Source organism: Engystomops pustulosus, chromosome 2 (assembly GCF_040894005.1).
Source record: "Engystomops pustulosus chromosome 2, aEngPut4.maternal, whole genome shotgun sequence".
In the NCBI taxonomy this organism is placed as follows: domain Eukaryota; kingdom Metazoa; phylum Chordata; class Amphibia; order Anura; family Leptodactylidae; genus Engystomops; species Engystomops pustulosus.
In genome coordinates, this window is record NC_092412.1 from 141,620,299 (window position 1) to 141,638,207 (window position 17,909).

General features: G+C 40.7%; 1 protein-coding gene across 1 annotated transcript in view; it reads right to left on the reverse strand.

Annotated features, from left to right (window-relative positions):
* Positions 1–14,162, reverse strand: part of COL9A2 (collagen type IX alpha 2 chain) — a 58,253-nt gene extending 44,091 nt beyond the window's left edge. The window contains exons 1-2 of the mRNA XM_072136729.1: positions 13,933–14,162; positions 11,199–11,273 (exon numbers count right to left, since the gene is read on the reverse strand). Of these exons, the coding sequence (XP_071992830.1) occupies positions 11,199–11,273; positions 13,933–14,004 (147 nt within the window). The 5' untranslated portion in view covers positions 14,005–14,162. The remainder of the gene's footprint in view (positions 1–11,198; positions 11,274–13,932) is intronic.
* Positions 14,163–17,909: the final 3,747 nt, after the last annotated feature.

Consider the following 17,909-nt stretch of genomic DNA (forward strand, 5'->3'; position numbering starts at 1 on the left):
GTCAGCATTCTAAATAAAGCCAGTGCCTTATAAAACTTTATTTCACAATACCTGGTGCCCTGCCAGCAGCATGAGGTGAGTCTGGTAAGGAGATGCTGTAACAGCCTGTGCCTCAGTCTCCTCTCCTCCACACTCATACAGCTCTCTCTGCTCCTCTACTTTTCCTGTCCTGGGAGGGAGGGGGATGGTGTGGAGGAGAGGAAGAATGCATGAGGAGATACAGGCTGCATCTGACCCCCCTCCTGGGGACTCACCACATGCTGCAGGCAGGGAACCAGGTAATGAGAAATAAAATGGATACAGTAGTAGCAGAATTCAGAATGCTTGCCAGGTATTTTTAAAAACAGCGTAGCATAAACTATTGAAACCTGTCACCAAAAAGATCACTTTATCTAATGAAAACGCATAGAAAAGCCTTATTACACCTCTTACTTAATTCAACACATTGAAATGTTACATTTTTTGTAAGATCACGCTTAAAATTAATTCTTGCATTCTAGCAGGTTGAAAGAAATTGGAGTTTTATTGGATGGTCTCCTGGGTACTATAAGTGTGGATGAAAGGCTCCTTTTACCAAAATTTTTATCTGCATTACAAGACATTTGTTAAATATGTTTTCTGTAAACATTTGTTTTCAGTTTTCTGTAAATTAGGTTTTATCACCTTATAAAAAAGGGTTGTTTCTAAAAGAATTTGGTTTTCATATTATTACATCTATCAGAGAGGCTATTATGGTTTCTGCTGAGCAAATACTACACTCTCCAGCAGGAAGCAGGATGGAAAAACGCAGACAGCAGTGCTTTTTGATCCTGTGTTTCCTGCTGGATGCGACATCCATTGAAGACGGAGGCAAAAAGGATTTTTCTGCCCCTTTTTCTGCCAGTATAAGTCTATGGATCCCTTTAGTGAGTTTAGCAAGAGCTTTCCTGATATGCTGTTCATGAACCAAAATCAAGATAACCCAGCCTTCGTGGTGATGATCATTTTGTAGAAACGTGTAAGGATAAATATGAGGTACTATGATCCAACCTAAGGTATGGTTGTTCATCTGCTGTTGGAGCTATTTCAATTGTATTATTTTTAATGTAGACCTCATTAAAACAAATATAAAATCAGAGAATATGTCCAGTTTCATATAATAAATGTTGTTTTTAAAATATAAAGTTACACAATTTTTCATTATACTTTCTGTGTCAATTGCCCACAGTTTTCTAGATCCCTGTTGTTATTCTATAAAAAGCTTCATTGTTTACTTCCTATAGAAAAAAATCAGCTCACAGTCATGTGTCCCACAGGTGCATGACTCACGAGTCATGCAACTGTGTGAAATCACGTGGCCACTGAGTTGGCCTGCCCCAAGTCTGCCCTCTACTTAGACCATGCAAATGTTTACTTTGAAAATGTGCATGGTTTTCACGCAAAACTATACAGTGACTAGAATGGCAGCTGTCTTCACATGGAGGAGCATGCAGACTATAATAAGTGGTAGAAACCAGCAGTGAAACTTTTACATGAAGTATGTAGTACTGTGTGAGCACTAGAATTTAACAGATCCCTGCTATGCAGAAAGTGTCCACAGAGCAGAAGGTGGGGGATGGGGTTGCAAAGGAGTGTATGACACAACAAGAGGTGCAGAGAGAGAGAGAAACAGAGAAAGTTCTGCAGAATTACAGGATTTGATGTAGGGGCTGATAGGGAACAGGGGGATCTTAGACCTCACTATTCTGTGTGGGAGACACAGAGAAACACACACTCAGCTACACACAGTAAGCACAGTCCCATGACCTCACTCTCCTCCCTGCTGTTTGAGAAGGAAGCAGCAGCCCCTTCAATCTGTGAAACCATATTTGTAAACAACTCTATGGAATCACAGAGATACTCAGCACAGGCTGGAGACACAGCTAGTGCAGAGCCAGGCTAAACGGAGGAGGATAGCAAGGAAAACTGTTGGACATATTTAATCAAGATAATAGGCAAAGTTATTGAACATCCTAAGAGCTATGGATTTGTGAATAGCACTTTATTCCAAAACTTCATACAAACAATAACATTTATGTGCAAACACTGAAGAACCACTTTAACAAAAATAAAAATGTTTATGTTTCCCGTTGAGTTGATGGTGATGAGCATTCATTTAGCACCATCTGGTGGTTATAAGGAATACTGCTTTCTTTTTCTCATCTTTTTATTTCTCAGTAGTTTGAAACAATTGGGGCTATGGTGAGGCATGTGATCTATATCAACCTCCACTATTCCAGTGGCTCAAGTTAAAATCAGATTAGTATAAAACAAACCATGAAGTTACTTCTAGTTTCTGCTGCAGCTAACAAGGAAGAAAACACGTGTTAAAACAAGTGTGTAATTAGCATAAATGATATAACTCTGTATTTCTGCTATCATGGAGTTTAGATTTAGAATAAAAGAAATCCTTAGGAACATCATTCAGCAACAAGAACATGGCCCCCTGACCCATGGGAAGTTCTCAAGACATGAAACATCACAGGAAGTCTCAAAATCACATGACTCACTGTTCCTCTGGTAAAAAGGTTAAATTTTATTAGGTGCGAAAAATTGGTTGGCTGACTGGGGAGGCAGGTGCGGCATGACGTAACACGCCGCTTCCGTGGAGCTGTCCCGCCCCCATCATACCGATGACTGCCAGCTGCCGCGATTAGGCCCGTGCTACTCGGGATTGTTCCCCGCTGACCCCCTGCTACCGCACATTACCGCTGAACCACCCGAACGACGCAACTGGGGCCGCGCGACGCACGGAGGAACAAGATGCTGACCCCTTGCTTGAGGTTACTGGTTGCTGGTTCACTGGTCGCTGCTTGTAGCTGAGTTGCCGATTCTAATCACCGGGGGTGACATGCTGACTCTTAGCCTCTGACGGAGTAAAAGGTAGCTCTAAGAGGATCGCAATAGAGAGGCACCTGGACCCAAGGAGTGAAGTGAGGACAGGAACGAGAGCCACACCGTAGATCCGGACGGAGAGGTGTTTGGTAACGTTAAACAACTTTTTTGTGTACACGCTTCACTTATGTCCATGGTCCAGGTTTAGTCAGCAACCACCAAACTAGATAAATACTTAAAATCCCCGTCAGGGAAACCGCCAAAAACAGCTAAAGAGGCCGACGCCGGCTCAAGGTACTCTCCTCTTGAGACCGAGGGTGAGGAAATACATGAAAACAACCCCGCCATTTGGGAGGAAATTCTCCAAGTAGTTAAAAAGACAAATGAATCAATAGAGGGGTTAAAAGATCAGATGGCGGTCACTAGAAATGAGATTTCGGCTATTAGGGATGATCTCAACCAAATGAGAGGTCAAACCAACGAGCAGGGAGAGCGACTATCCAAAATTGAAGGGGCATCACGAAAATTTCAAAACACAATGTCCAAAATGGAAGTTGAGAATAAAGAGCTACAAGCTAAAATAACTGATCTTGAAGATAGGTCCAGGAGGGGTAATATCCGTTTTGTGGGGTTCCCTGAAGGGGCCGAACAAAGGGATACCGGTCAGTTTATTCAGGACTGGTTGGTCGGTGTTATAGGTTCAGAAAGCATTACCCCCACATTCATAGTGGAAAGAGCTCACCGGGTTCCGGGCCGCAGACCAATCCCCGGCGCACCGCCAAGACCTATATTGGTCAAGATGCTATGCTCCAAGGATAGAGACATGGTTTTCAGGGTGCTACGTAATCTTGGGGAAACATTGTTTGATGGGTCAAAAATTTCTGCATACCCGGATTACTCTAGGGCTACCATGATGAAAAGGAAGGAATTTAAGGAACTTAAGAAAAAATTAGCAGAGAAGGACCTTCTATATTCTTTAATTTACCCTGCCAAACTGCGTGTAATTTTCCAGGGAAATACGTTCTTTTTTTCCTCTCCAGAAGAGGGCTTTAAATGGCTTGAGTCAAAGGGCCTATAAGGCGACTGGTATGATTGCACCCCTGACATTAGACACAATTTAACGGCTATGATTGGGGGACTGGATAGGCTCCAGGGGCTTTGCTAGGGAAGAAGAGTACCACAACTAATGTTAGGTACACGTAGAGGGGGGGGATCAGGGTTGGGATGGAAGTGGGGTGGGTTGGGTGGTTGGGCCTCTGCCTGGGGGTTGTTGTTTTTTTTTTCTTTTTTTTTTTTTTCTTCTTCTTTTCTTTTTCCCTACTCCCCCTTCCCTTTCCATATATAAACAATAATGATATCCATTATAACATGGAATGTTAGAGGTTTGGGGGAGAGGATTAAACGTCGTATCGTTTTTGATGTTGTCCAAAGACACCTCCCAGCGATTGTGTGCTTACTTGAGACCCATCTTAGTTCTGACACGGTGAAAAGAATTGGCAGAAAATGGGCTATTAAAGAATATCACTCTGTGTTTTCTACATATGCTAGAGGTGTTAGTGTCTTTATCCATAGTGCCGTAAATTTTCAAATAATCTCCCATAAAGTGGATTCCGGGGGTAGATTTGTTTTTTTGCATGGGAAAATGAATGGACTGATATGTGTCTTAGCTTTCGTGTATATACCCCCTCCTTTCTCCTCCCAGGTTTTGAAGTCCCTGTTGACCTTTTTGGAGCAAAAAGACAATTGCCCTTTGTGGATCTGTGGAGACTTTAATTGCGTCATGAATCCATCCATAGACAGAGTTAGTAGCAGTAAGGAAGGTGCTCCAAAGGTTATTGTCTCACCCCTCTCCAAATTTTGCATAGAAACAGGGTTAAGGGATGTGTGGCGAATGAAATACGGGGATCGTAAAGCCTTCTCCTGCTTCTCCAGCTCCTCCAGAGTGATGTCTCGAATTGACCTTATTCTGGCCTCTGATAAGGCCCTTCTCTGTACGAAAAAAATGAAATATGAGAGGGCGAGTCACTCGGACCACGCTCTGGTGGCACTGGAGGTAGAAATGGGTGAGAGCCAGAGAGGGAAACCACCTAAAATTAATCCACATTGGTTTTCTCTCCTTTCAAAAGATGAGGAAGTACAGGAGGAAATAAATACCTTTTGGAGGGATAATATCGGCTCCACCCACATCGGAGCTGTATGGGACTCATTGAAAGTCCATATGAGAGCATGGTGGCAATATCAAATTAAGGGGAAAAAAAAAGCCTACCAATACAAAGAAGAGATATTAAAGAATACACTGGAAAAAGCTCAAGCAGAATACAACAGGTTCCCTCTAGAAGCCCAACTTAAGAGGCTACAAATGTCTAAAGTAGAATATGAAGAGTATATGAGGGAAAAGGTACAACAGAAGGCCTTCTTCCAAGGTCAGAAATATTTTTGTGAGTCGGGTAGGCCAGGAAAATTTTTGGCCTCAGTAGTCCGTAACCAAAAAGATAGCCAATACATCCATCAAATATTGGACCAGAGGGGGGAGGTAGTGGAGTCCCCACAGGAAATTAATACAGCTTTTGTGGAGTTCTTTTCGACTCTATATTCCACAGACTTAAAAATTGACTGTTTTGAGCTAGATCAGTATTTATCCAGAGTTACCCTTCCCCAGCTATCGGTTGCTCAGAGTCAGTTGTTAAACCAACCTCTGACTCTGGAAGAAATTACAACAACCCTCACTACTATCTCAGGGAATACGAGTCCAGGGTCCGACGGACTACCGTTCGAAGTTTATAGAAGGTACGGCAATATCCTGCTTCCTCTACTATTGGAAGTCTTTAACGCTAGCTTTGTGAAGGAAAACCTCCCAGATTCAATGATGGAGGCATTAATTGTCCTTATTCCCAAAAAAGGAAAAAACATCTTAGAAAGAGAATCATATCGGCCGATCTCTTTGTTAAATACGGACGTGAAAATCCTGGCTAAAACACTATCGTTGAGACTACGGGGGGTTGTTCAAGACCTTATTCACCCAGACCAGGCAGGATTCATGCCGGGCCGCAACATTAGAGACAATTTGGATAGGTTGTTTCTGGGTATGCAGCTCGGGGCGGATGTGGGGGGCCGCTCCATCCTGTCCCTTGACGCGGCTAAAGCGTTTGACAGGGTGGAGTGGCCCTTCCTTTGGGCTGCTATGAGAAGGTTTGGTTTTGGGGAAGGATTTTTGTCTTGGGTTAAGTTATTATATAAAAACCCGATGGCCAGGGTTCTTACCAACGACTCGGTCTCAGAGAAATTTTCATTGGAAAGGGGCACTCGGCAGGGATGCCCCTTATCTCCACTATTGTTCAACCTCTTCATTGAACCTTTGGCGTCCCTGATAAGAGGGGACCCGGATATTCTTGGATGTGGTTGTATGGGATGCTCCGACAACATACTATTATATGCCGATGACATACTGTTATCTGTGGGTAACTCGGCTGTATCTATCCCAAAAGCGATTCAATTGATTCGAGACTATGGGTTTTACTCTGGTCTAGAAATCAATTGGAATAAAACAGTGTTGCTTCCAATAGATGAGATTCCCACTGTAGGCTTTAGTAGCCTTCAAGTACTGGAACCACATGCAACCATGGAGTATCTGGGACTTTCGATCTCCAAGGACGTCAGGAGATATGTTGAGCTAAATATTCGACCACTGATAGCGAAAATTCGGTCAAAAATTTCCACCTGGGTTAAATTGCCTCTTACCAGGGCTGACAGAATAGGCCTATTAAAAATGATAATTCTCGCACAACTGTTATATGCCCTCTCGGCATCTCCGGTGTGGGTGGACGAAAAGCTTTTTAGACTTATTGAAAGGCTCTGTAATGAGTTGATTTGGGGGAGGAAACGTGTACGAATTAAAATTTGTTACCTATACAAAAGTCTAAGAGAAGGTGGATTGGCAATCCCCAACTTTAAATTATACTTTTTGGCAGCTAAGGTCTGCTTTCTATCAAAATGGCACAATTCAGGGTTGTTTCTACAACTACAGGGTAAGACTAAGGGCAATATGTCCTTTTGGGAGATCTGTGAATCTGGCCAACTGGCGAAGGGCGGACTAAAACATCTTCCCGCCTGCAGACTAATAAATGAGAGTTGGAAATTCCTGAAGAAGATGGGCGAAGAGAGGGGTGCTCTACAGGTCTCCCCTTTGTGGTACAACACAAACCTGAAAGAATTTTGGAAAATGGTGGATGTTGAAGTTTGGATAGCACTAGGTGTAACTAGGGTATGTCATTTATTTCAGGATGGCATATTAATGACATATTAATGACATAGAAAGAATTCACGGGTTAGGAAGGAATATGTATTTCCACTACTTACAGGTGAAAGATGCATTTAATAAGACACAGGAAAAAAAATTATTATTTGTGCACAATAATACACTGATAGATCACCTTTTTCTTAATTGGCAAGGAAGAATGACAGTTTCACGAATATATAATCTCTTACTTAGAGAACACACAAAGGATGTAAAATTTAAGGCTATCTCCCACTGGGATTCAGATGGGATATGTCTTTCACAGGGTCAATGGTGTGAGGTCTATCGGAACTCAGTTTTCTGTTCACTTAATATGAACTATAGAATGATTCAATTTAATTTTATACACAGGATATACTATACTCCACTGTTACTCAAAAAAATGAAATTGTATAGAGATGATAGGTGCCCTCGTTGCGAATGTATTAAAGCAGACTTTTCACATTTGAGTTGGAGCTGCCCTGATATTAAATCTTTCTGGCAAAGAATACATGCAAAGATTGAGGTTCAACTGGGGTTTCAAATTCCCTTCTCTGCCAAGGTATTAATTTTGAACGAATTACAAAATGTGCGCAGGGGTGGGATATCTAAGGAACAAAAAACTATTATTTGTAGAATGTCTCTCACGGCTAAAGTCTTGTTGGCGAGAAACTGGATGAAGGCGCACACACCGACATTTAAACAATGGGAGGACCTGACACAGAAGATAAAGACGTATGAAAAAATATATTTTGGAAATCGAAATCAGTTAGCACAATGGGAGGAGTTATGGGGAACAATGGAATGAATTTTTTCTCCCTTCCCCTTTTTTTTTTTTTTTTTTTCACCCAGGCAGAGGGCGGGGGGCGGTCTGGAGGGCTGGGTAGGGGGAAATACTAAAGGTGTTAGGGGTAATGAAGGCTACACAGACAGCGGAACAACTTTACATTATGTTCCAGAGGTAATTCTGACTTGCTCCGGTAAAACGTGGGAGATAATCTGAGTCGGATAAAACTGCATTAGTACTCCCACTTCAAATTATCGAATGTACTCCGGAGCTTACCCCCCATGTTTAAGAGATCAATTTATTACGAGGGACTACTAAATGACGTCTTACACAAGGATGTTGTCTCAAAATGCTTTTACGAATGTTGAGTATAGGTTTCATAGGAAATCCCTTGTATCAATGTGATGACTATCAATTACCATCTAAGATTGTCTCTTTTTTTTTTTTTTTTTTTTCCCTTTTTATCCTGGTTGCTCGCGCTGTTTGTACATTACGATTTTCCCCCGGGGAGTGGGAAGGGGGGGGGCGGAGTTTGGGGGGGGGACATAAAAGGTGGATGGGCAATGAAGGTCTTAAGGATAGAGGAGCAACCTCATATTATGGCTCTAGATGTATTTATAATATTATAAGATATTAGGGGAGTACGTTAATCATAAAATCTTAGTATACACTAGAGTGTCTACTTCTCAATTTTAAAGAAAGCAAACCAAATTTCATTGTTAATTAAACGCTACCCCATATAATGAGGTTGCTCCAAACTGTTTCAACAACTGCTGTGTATAGGTTTATACAGGAAATTTCCAACACTACTGTGATGATTGTTACCCATCATTATATAATTGGTTTTGGTTTCTATGTGTGTATTTAAAAAGAAAAATTTAAATTTAAATAAATAAAAAAAAAATATTGAATAAAAAAAAAAAAAAAAAAAAATTTATTAGGTGTACTACATGCACTAACAAAAAGACAGTGGGAGATTAAGTAGATATACAAGTGCCTCAAGAACTGGTATAAGAAGGAGGGGTTGGTTTTCTGAAGAACAGAGCTGACTTTGCAGTTGGCTACAGACTCTATGGTAGGGAAGGGCTGCACATCAGTGGGGAGGGCAAAGATGTGTTGGAGTTAAAGATGCCTAGAAAGTTGGTGGAGCTTTTCTACTAGGGATTGGGGTAAGGCAGCTACAAATGTAAAGAGCAAGACAGTGTAGATAGCTAGAAATATGCAATTGGGAGGTGGACTGCAGAGATGTGAGTAAGATCAGTAATAGGAAACAAAGAGATATAGAAAACCACATAAGCTTTAATTTATCAAATTGAACATTTGGAGCTCATTATCATGGAAAAGAAACATGAAATATGTTCATTTGAATGGTTATCGGGTTGAGACAATGGACAATCTGTTAAATGCCTTAATCTTTACCCTCTTTACCCAGGGAAATCACATGGCAGATGACATTGCTAGAAATAATGGAAGCTGGGTATTTAATGTTTACTGTTTAACCCGCGTAGAAGAGCAGCAGTGCCTTAAAACCAATAAAAAGACAAATAACCAAGTCTAGAAAGCATCTATAGGATCTTTAGGAATAAAGTATATTGCTAGACAGGAAAGGGCAGGACGTCAGGTGGATCAGTTAACCGTATGCCCGCCTTAACCAGAGGTAAAAGCAGGCCTAGGGCTAAATTAGGAGTCGTTGGAGGGGGGAGCTCAGCAGAGAGGGTGAGGTCACGGGGGGGAGGGCCTGGTTGGGGCCTGACTTCCTGCTTCCTCATTGGACCTCGGCATCCAGGATATAAACCCGTCCAGCCTTTAGTGGTAAAGAATTTTGTCACACAGCTACGGCTGATTCTAAGAGGGAATATGTTGGAAGGTTTGGTGCTGAGCGCATAACCAAAAGGGAAATAAAGGATGAATATGCGTGGTTGGGGTTGACAGGTGGTTGGGGTTGCCTGCAACATATTTGTCAGCCTAGGCTGCACCACTCCAGCACAACAAGCCTAGACCTGAGAAAGCACTTGTTGTAGTGTGAAACGCGTTGTCCAAAATATCTCTGAATAAAAGGAAACCTTTTACCCCTGAGGTCCAGCGCCTTGGATAGGAAATAACGATCAAACTTGATGCAACCCCTTTAAATTTTAAATAATATAAAAAAAAGTATATACCTTTTTAAAAAAATATAAAGTAATGGAATATAGAGCTAGTTGAAGAAACTGGTGGCATTCTGTAAACACAAGTGGTTCCCTAGTATTTTGACTTGAGCCAGCAGGTCTCTGCTGTGTTGTAGGAAATCCCCACGACCCAGAGATCTACTCTAAGCTATGCTGTGAATTTTCTAGTAAGCAAAGATCAGCAATGGCTCCACCTTCTCCATTTGGCTCATGGTAATGCAGCACATTATAATGGGCATGTGACTATTGTCTGCACCTCCTTCAAACTTAAGTAAGGCAAGCTTGCAGCCATACATATGTCCCTATAGACGACAATAGGCACACAGAGCGATACAGTGCCACACACGTATGGCACCGTACCTGACCATACACAGGTCAAAGATAGAACATATCCTATCTTTCCTTGTATGCTGTTCTTCTCTATGGAGAGGGGAGGGGTCACAACTCCTCCTCTCCAGCGTGCCGAACGTATGCCCGCCCAACCTGGTGGCTGTAGTTGTGTTATTTGGTAATTCTATTTCTTCGTAGTCACAGTATGCTATCCACACATGCACTGGCAATGTAACCATGCAGGATATCATGCCATCACTGGTCAGACAATTGGGCAGCATACCATGTTGGGCAGAGTATTGGCCATGTGCAGAAGGTGGACTATGTGGATGTGCCCTATGTTGTTTATCTATCTTCTTCGACATCACTGATGGAAACACAGCACAATGAATGGCCTAACAAACACAGGGGATGTCAGAAGCCATCTGTATTTAGCTCACAGAGCTGCAGAGGTCTGAATCCCTTCTGAAGTTCCCTGCTATTACTGCCACTGTTCAGGATATAATTACCATTATAATATTACATTAAAACAAATGTAAGCATAACAATGTGTTATAGAGGTATTCATTCAAATATCTTTAGTAAAAAAAAAATAATTAAGGCAACACCTCATCTTATGAAGAGACAGCACCTTATGTCCATATTATATATTCAACATAACCTTTGTCCATCTGGAAATGGATGTGCATGAAGATTAACTGTCTACTCTCGCCATCTAGTGGTGGTTTATAAGTATTCGTGTTCTGTCTGATGCACACAGAGGCCCTTTGTTTCTGGTTTGTATACTCACATCTATGCCATCTGATCCTGGGATCCCTGGGGGGCCAGGTGGACCAGGAGGCCCTGGTGGACCTGGTGGACCAGCCTGTAGGAAAAAGAAGTAAGTGATTAGAGAAAAATGTATATACTACAATGTATTTGTATTTGCATAACAGTCAACATTTTAAAACACAGAGAAAATCTTTTGAAATAAAATATAAAAGTAATTTTGCTAAATATAATATTTTCTATGTTTCCTTTTTACTTTTGGACTGGCCTAAGAGAGAGGGTGTAGGGCTATATATTTCACATTTGTACCAGAAGCTTATAATATCTAGCTATAGCTGAACAACTATAGACAACACTGCAAAAGTATTTACAAGGATTCTTGGTGACCTCTGTTGACCACAATCTGCACTGAGTTCATTCTGTACCATAGATATAATCTCAACTTCCTGTAACATGAGTGGAGTGATAACAAGGTAAGCTTTGATCACATCCAATGTTGTAGATTTTGAAATAAAAGTTTACATGGGGCCATAAGAAGGCCTTTGCCTCTATATCACTTTCAACATTACTTATCAGAAGTAGAATGGATGCTACAATAAAATTAGCCCCTTATTACATGGAGGCCTCTCAGATTCTACATGCGAATGATGGGCTAAAGGTTAAAACATGGGCTAAAACATGTAGAACATTCTCCTATATAATCTATGTTTTTAGATGAGTCTTCAAGGTTGGTAACAAGATAAACAGTGTCCACACGGTCAAGACAGGATTATAGGTATTGCTAATAAATACAGTGTTCTGGAACAACGATATACTGTGGTCCTGTGGCTTAGGATATCAGCGTTTTGTAACAGTGAAATTTGTTCTTCATTGGCTGACATGTTATTTGTTGAATGTATTTATGTGATGATCACATATTATTTACAGCGCATGAAAAACAAGTGAAAAGAAGATTATTTTTTTGTCTGACTAAGATATGAATTGCTAAGCAAAAACATTGATCAAATTGACAAATTTACAAATCAGGGGATAACTAAATTACAGCTACTACTGTGGGTGGCTGTCATTTGTAAATCCTGACTGTATGGTATATAGTAAGCTGCTAAATGTGAATATATTAAAAGTAAGGTTATCGAGCCTCTTATGGCTTCTAATACTGTAAGTGGCTGTCCTTTCTGAATATCTACTGTATAGAAAGGTATTTAATAAGCTGATTAGAGGCCGCATATAAAGATTGGATTAGTCTCTTCCATGATGGTTACTACGATAATTGGCCATTTAAAAAAGTAGTTTAAATATTGAACTGAAAATAGACAGTATATTAAATAAAAGTTAACAGGCCACATGAATCCAGGTAGACATTATTTCAGATACCAATCTATACATACCTAATGTACAGCTAAGAGCTCCATGATCTATACTTGCATTATACTGGAGTGCCAATGTGGATGATAAATATGTAAGTTATACTATGGGATCTTACATTGTTCATTTATTTCTGGCCTTCAAAATAAATGTCTATGTCTATACTATGTCTCCATAGTTTGAGGCCTTCCCAGCAGGAGACTGTAAAGGACTAGCTAGCATTCATGTCAGCAAGCGTCAGTCAGTGGTTCTTTCATTTGTTTGTGTTCAGGGGCTCGGTGAGTGTGAGGGGAACAGGATTCGACTCCTGAGTCCTGAATGGCAAACTTTGTTCTCACATATGAATGCCAAATGTCTCAGGGTTTTGCATTCCTCCTGCCTCCTGACCTACAATCACCTTCACATACCCAGCACACTCACTCTCATCGCTCCATAAGCTCTGTACAGTGTGGAAATACTTTTACATAAAATAAAATTACATTGCCCCTTGCTTATTGAAATTGTATTCATTGTTTTTTAAGACACATATGCATTTCGGAAAGGTGGGTGGTAACCAATATGGTAACTTAATAGCATCCATAGGGACTGTCGAGTTATCTAGTGAGGCAGAGCCAGGTAATGTATCACTGTATGAAAAGTTTTGATGTAAAGAAGTTGGAAAAAGTTGGGTGAAAATCTTATTAAAATACTTTACTAGTGGTCACAAAGCTTTTCTAGAAATGTATGTAGATGGTAAAATTCCAAAACTGTTGAACACATTTGTATAACTATCCCAGAGGACATTGCAAACTATATCATAGGGATAAAATGCATTTAATTTTAATTTTACTATGACGACAAATATATATATATATATATATATATATATATATATATCTTATTTATGTTATACCTATAAAAAGATGAGTACATATTTTAATAATCTCTTTTCCTACTCTATAGGCCCAGTATACCATATGTAACCTGCACCCTTCACATAACTAGTATCTGGGTACCTCAGACATATAACTTCTAACTCCATCATTCCAACATTTTAACATTTTAACTCCAGATAAAATAGCTTCTTTCAGCTCAGTCAAAAGAGAAAATCTATTTTGTTTCAAAGTCTTGCTCAGGTTTGGCAAATATATGCACCAGCTAATGTCCTATATGACCAGTAGGGTGCCCTGCACCGTGTCCCTTTATTCAGCTATAATGCAGTTCAGTCTTATTTACAGATTTCTTTTTAGTTCTGTAATCAAATGTATGAAATGGGAAGTAAATGCTAAATTCTAAAAGCAACACATCAAAGAATGGCAAACTAATATGAAACCAGAGAACTTCATTACTACAACCAGTTCCTCTTGAATATATCACTAAATAATGTTCCAAAAATGTAGTAAATAACTTACAAACTGTGCCAGGGAAAGGCAGATGAGATGAAGGATCACAGAGATCTGCAGGCTTCCCCATACACTGACCATGGTGCTAGCTTCTGGTGGCCACAGGTCCTGCAGGGATGGGGAGAGGAAGCCACTTGGGCTTTCCTAAAAATCCTTCAGCAAGGCTAGAGCTCCAGCTAGCCCTGTGTTTCCAGACCCCAAATACTGGAAGATCTAGGATGCAGCCCTCTGACACATTGAGATGGGGTAAGGTTAGTGGGAGGAGGAGAGTCTATGAATATTCAATCATCTGCTAGATGAGAAAAATGGGCAATTGGCTGGTGGGTGAAGGTACCCTCCCTCCTTCACAGTATCAGAGGTTCAGGTAACATGTCTTAATTCCCACAGCCCCTACTTGCGTTCCTAAAATACTTTTCTCACTTTATACCCATCTAGCTTGATACACTGAAAGAGTGCCATTGTACAAAAGATTGCCCATGGTCCATATACATTCAATTTACTAAAAAATCATATTACATTCTCCAGAAATACCTATTATTAAAAAGAAAAGAGAAAGATTCAGTATCTTTCAGTGAAGTATATACAGTCTTAAAGTGAGAGCATGTGGTCTATACACATGAAGAATATATGATGTATGCTGAGTAAACGTTTGGGATAAGTACTGAATGGCTTGTTGTTCACAGCAGACAGTTATCCTCTATGCCCTCCATGTGTTCCTTCCCTGCTAGCTCCTCAGTGATTTCCTGTTTAATGGACTCCGCCTGGTCTTATAATAAACCTCATTGTGTGAACCTAAACTAAACATGAGAAGAACTGGGGGAAAAACAATGTAACCCTTACGGTGCTGTCAAGGAATTTTGGGGACTGGTTCCTTCACTAGAGGGCATTCCTGCTCATTGTCACTGCTTTGCTACATTGCCTCACTGTTTGTTCAAGAATCTTATTGTTTGGTGTCGTTTATGACAGGTCACTGACTGGATAAATCATTACAAATGACAGCAAAGTATAGTTTTTCTTTATAAACAGTTGCCTTGTAATATGCTCCTCCTTTGCTATATAAACGTACATACATCATCAATCTGCTCACATTTACCCTGCTTAATCTTACAATCGATAGTATTTAGGATAACATTAAATAATGGCTACTTTATCTTTGACAGGTAAGCTCTTCTGGATTAACCCTTTCTCTGCTGTACAGCTACGTACACATCTGCATCTAGGTCTCTACCTGATTCCGGCGGATTTGGGAGTGATGAAATCCGAATAACGTCATTGGAGGCTGGCTCTCTTTAATTTGTAAATACAGGTATACCCTCTTTTGGTACACTTACATGATTTAAAGATATTGTTCTGCAATAAATATATATTTATTACCAAAAGATTAAAGTAGATCATTGCTACACAAAGAAACCTCCAGCAAAGGAAATTTAGACTTCAATCATTTAGACATAGTAGTCTAGTAGCTTCCAAAGTAGAGTATAAGGCTACATGCACACTGCCGTTGCCTGCCGTGCCGTAGCACGGCGGGCACACGGCAGCGCCCGGGCATAGGAGGAGGAGGTGACCATGCTGCTCACCCCCGCCCCTCTCCGTAGGGATAAATGGCGCACGGCGCCGTATTACGGGTAAAGATAGGACATGTCTTATCCTTTTCCCGGGTACGGAGCGGTACCGCTCCCGTAGGGCGGCGTGAGCCCATAGAAGCGTATGGGAGACGTATATTGGCCGTATATACGTCCCCCATACATGTGTGTGAATGCAACCTTATAATATAGTATATTTTATACATTATACTAAAAAACCTTGGTTGGTGGGAATTTGTGACGTAAACTAAGACTAATGTAGTAAGTAATATTACTAAGGGAACAGGTCAAGATAATAGTCCAGATATATTAAACTGGCTGCACCAGTTTTCTGTCTAACTGCTTAATATGTAATCTACTTGTAATCTACTTGCACATGCACAGTGGGTATGGAAAATTTTCAGCCCGCGCCACTCACCTGTCCCCGTTCCTGCTCCGTCTCCCGCGGCTGTGTGCGCAAGTCTCTGACTCCTAGGCCACACACACGTGGATTTAAAGGGCCAGTGCACCAGTGGTTGGTGCTGGGCATTCTAGGATTTAGTTAAAAGTCGGCTTCTCCCAGCATACCCTGACCAATCTTCGTGCTAAGTGCCGTTGAAAAAGCTTGTTCCCTGATCCCCTGCATTCTTTGTGTGATTTCCTGTTGTTACCCGGTTCCGTATATGACTCTGATCCTGTTCCGCCTGCCCTGATCTGTTGCTCCCTTCCTGACTCTGAATCTTTGCTGCCCATTCCTGACTTCCTGCCTGTGCCCGACTACGATCCTGCCTAAAGTCTGTGAACTTTGCCTTGGCTGCCACTGTGGACAAAGTCACACCTGTGAAATGATTTGGTGGGAAATTACTTCCCAACACTACGCAATGATACAGTTCTTATAGACAGTATACTGTTTATATTCACAAAAACCCCTACAACAAATTTTCTCCCAATTGTTTAACCACCAATAATATCACAATACATGGCTAAAAAATGAGGGCAGATACTGTTGTGGTGGAATGAAGTCTAAGCTTTATATACATTTTTTTAAAGAATACTAAAAGAAGAAGGTGAAAAGGGACATGTAAAATATGTGAGTGTATGTGCATCAAAATGTCACTTTTATTAAATAACTTTAAAAAGGGATATAAAACATTGAAGTATCTACAGTATAGCACCAATATGCATTCTGCATATACTGAAAATAGATCCTGACTGTAGGAACTCATTTGTACAGTATGGGATATGTTGTGTGAGGGGGTACCAACTTGATTTGCCCTCCGCTGGCAAAATAATAGTTTTATTATAATAGAAGCCCACTGTGTAATGAATTGCCCACTGGGGACCAGAGTGATAGGGTTAGGGAACATTTTGTATTGCTGCAAGTGCTCTCCTGATTCTTTATATCTTTTCTCAGGGGGCCACCTATACAGGCAAAGTCCCGAGTAGTCTACTAATACTTTCCTCTTGCTGCATACACAGTAGTAAAATGGAGTCGATTATTCCATTTCTCACTATACAGCATCCTCTTATCTTAGATGCTGTTGTGTGGGCACCATCTCAGGCAGAACAGAGGATGCCACACATCGTGGTCACCTGGGAAAACAGTTTCAGTCAGCAATCCGAACTGTGCTCCTGCAAATCCAGTAGGTGGATTGGGTGTATGGTGAAGGTGGCGATTTCTTTCTGACCTGTACCTAACTGTTTTCTTTTCCTATACTACGGTTGGGGTCCGCACGACCCGACTTACGTTGCCCCAGCTTCTTCTAGAGGCCCCAGTTTCAATCAGGTTTCTGGTGTCTCTGAGCATTTTTGTCAATGTGTTGGAGGTTCTAGCTTCATGATGTCGGTCATAGACATTGAACATGTGACTAAAAGCAGATGTAAGACGGAAGACAGTAACAAGAAAGTACATCTTAGAGCAGCATTTTGAATAATGCTTGTTAATACTCATTACCCCAAAAGCTTTAAATTATAAAAAAGACTTGCTTTTTGTGTACTATGCTATGTTTGTTCTCATGGGTATTCAATTGTTTTCCGTTTGTGCGTTTTTGGCGTTTGATATATAATCCATAAATTTATGCTAATCTCTTAATTATTGACTATTTTTTTCTTGACTTTTTTTACTTACCTACTACTCCATTATCATACATCATTCACGGTGTTATGTCATCTGATTGGAGGAGGCTACATCTCTGATTTCTCTTCCGAGCATCCTCTCTCAATAAAACATGAGAAATATACAAGAAATGTTTAAGAATTATCAAGGACCTGTATGGAGGTCCATTTACCAGTTTCTTCTCTAGTTGTATCACTTTTTTAGTGTTTTGATTTAATAAACTTTGCTCTTTTAACCCTCACTAGCGCACCACGCTATAGCGATATATGGCGCACTGCGCCATATTACATGGTAATATAGGACATGTC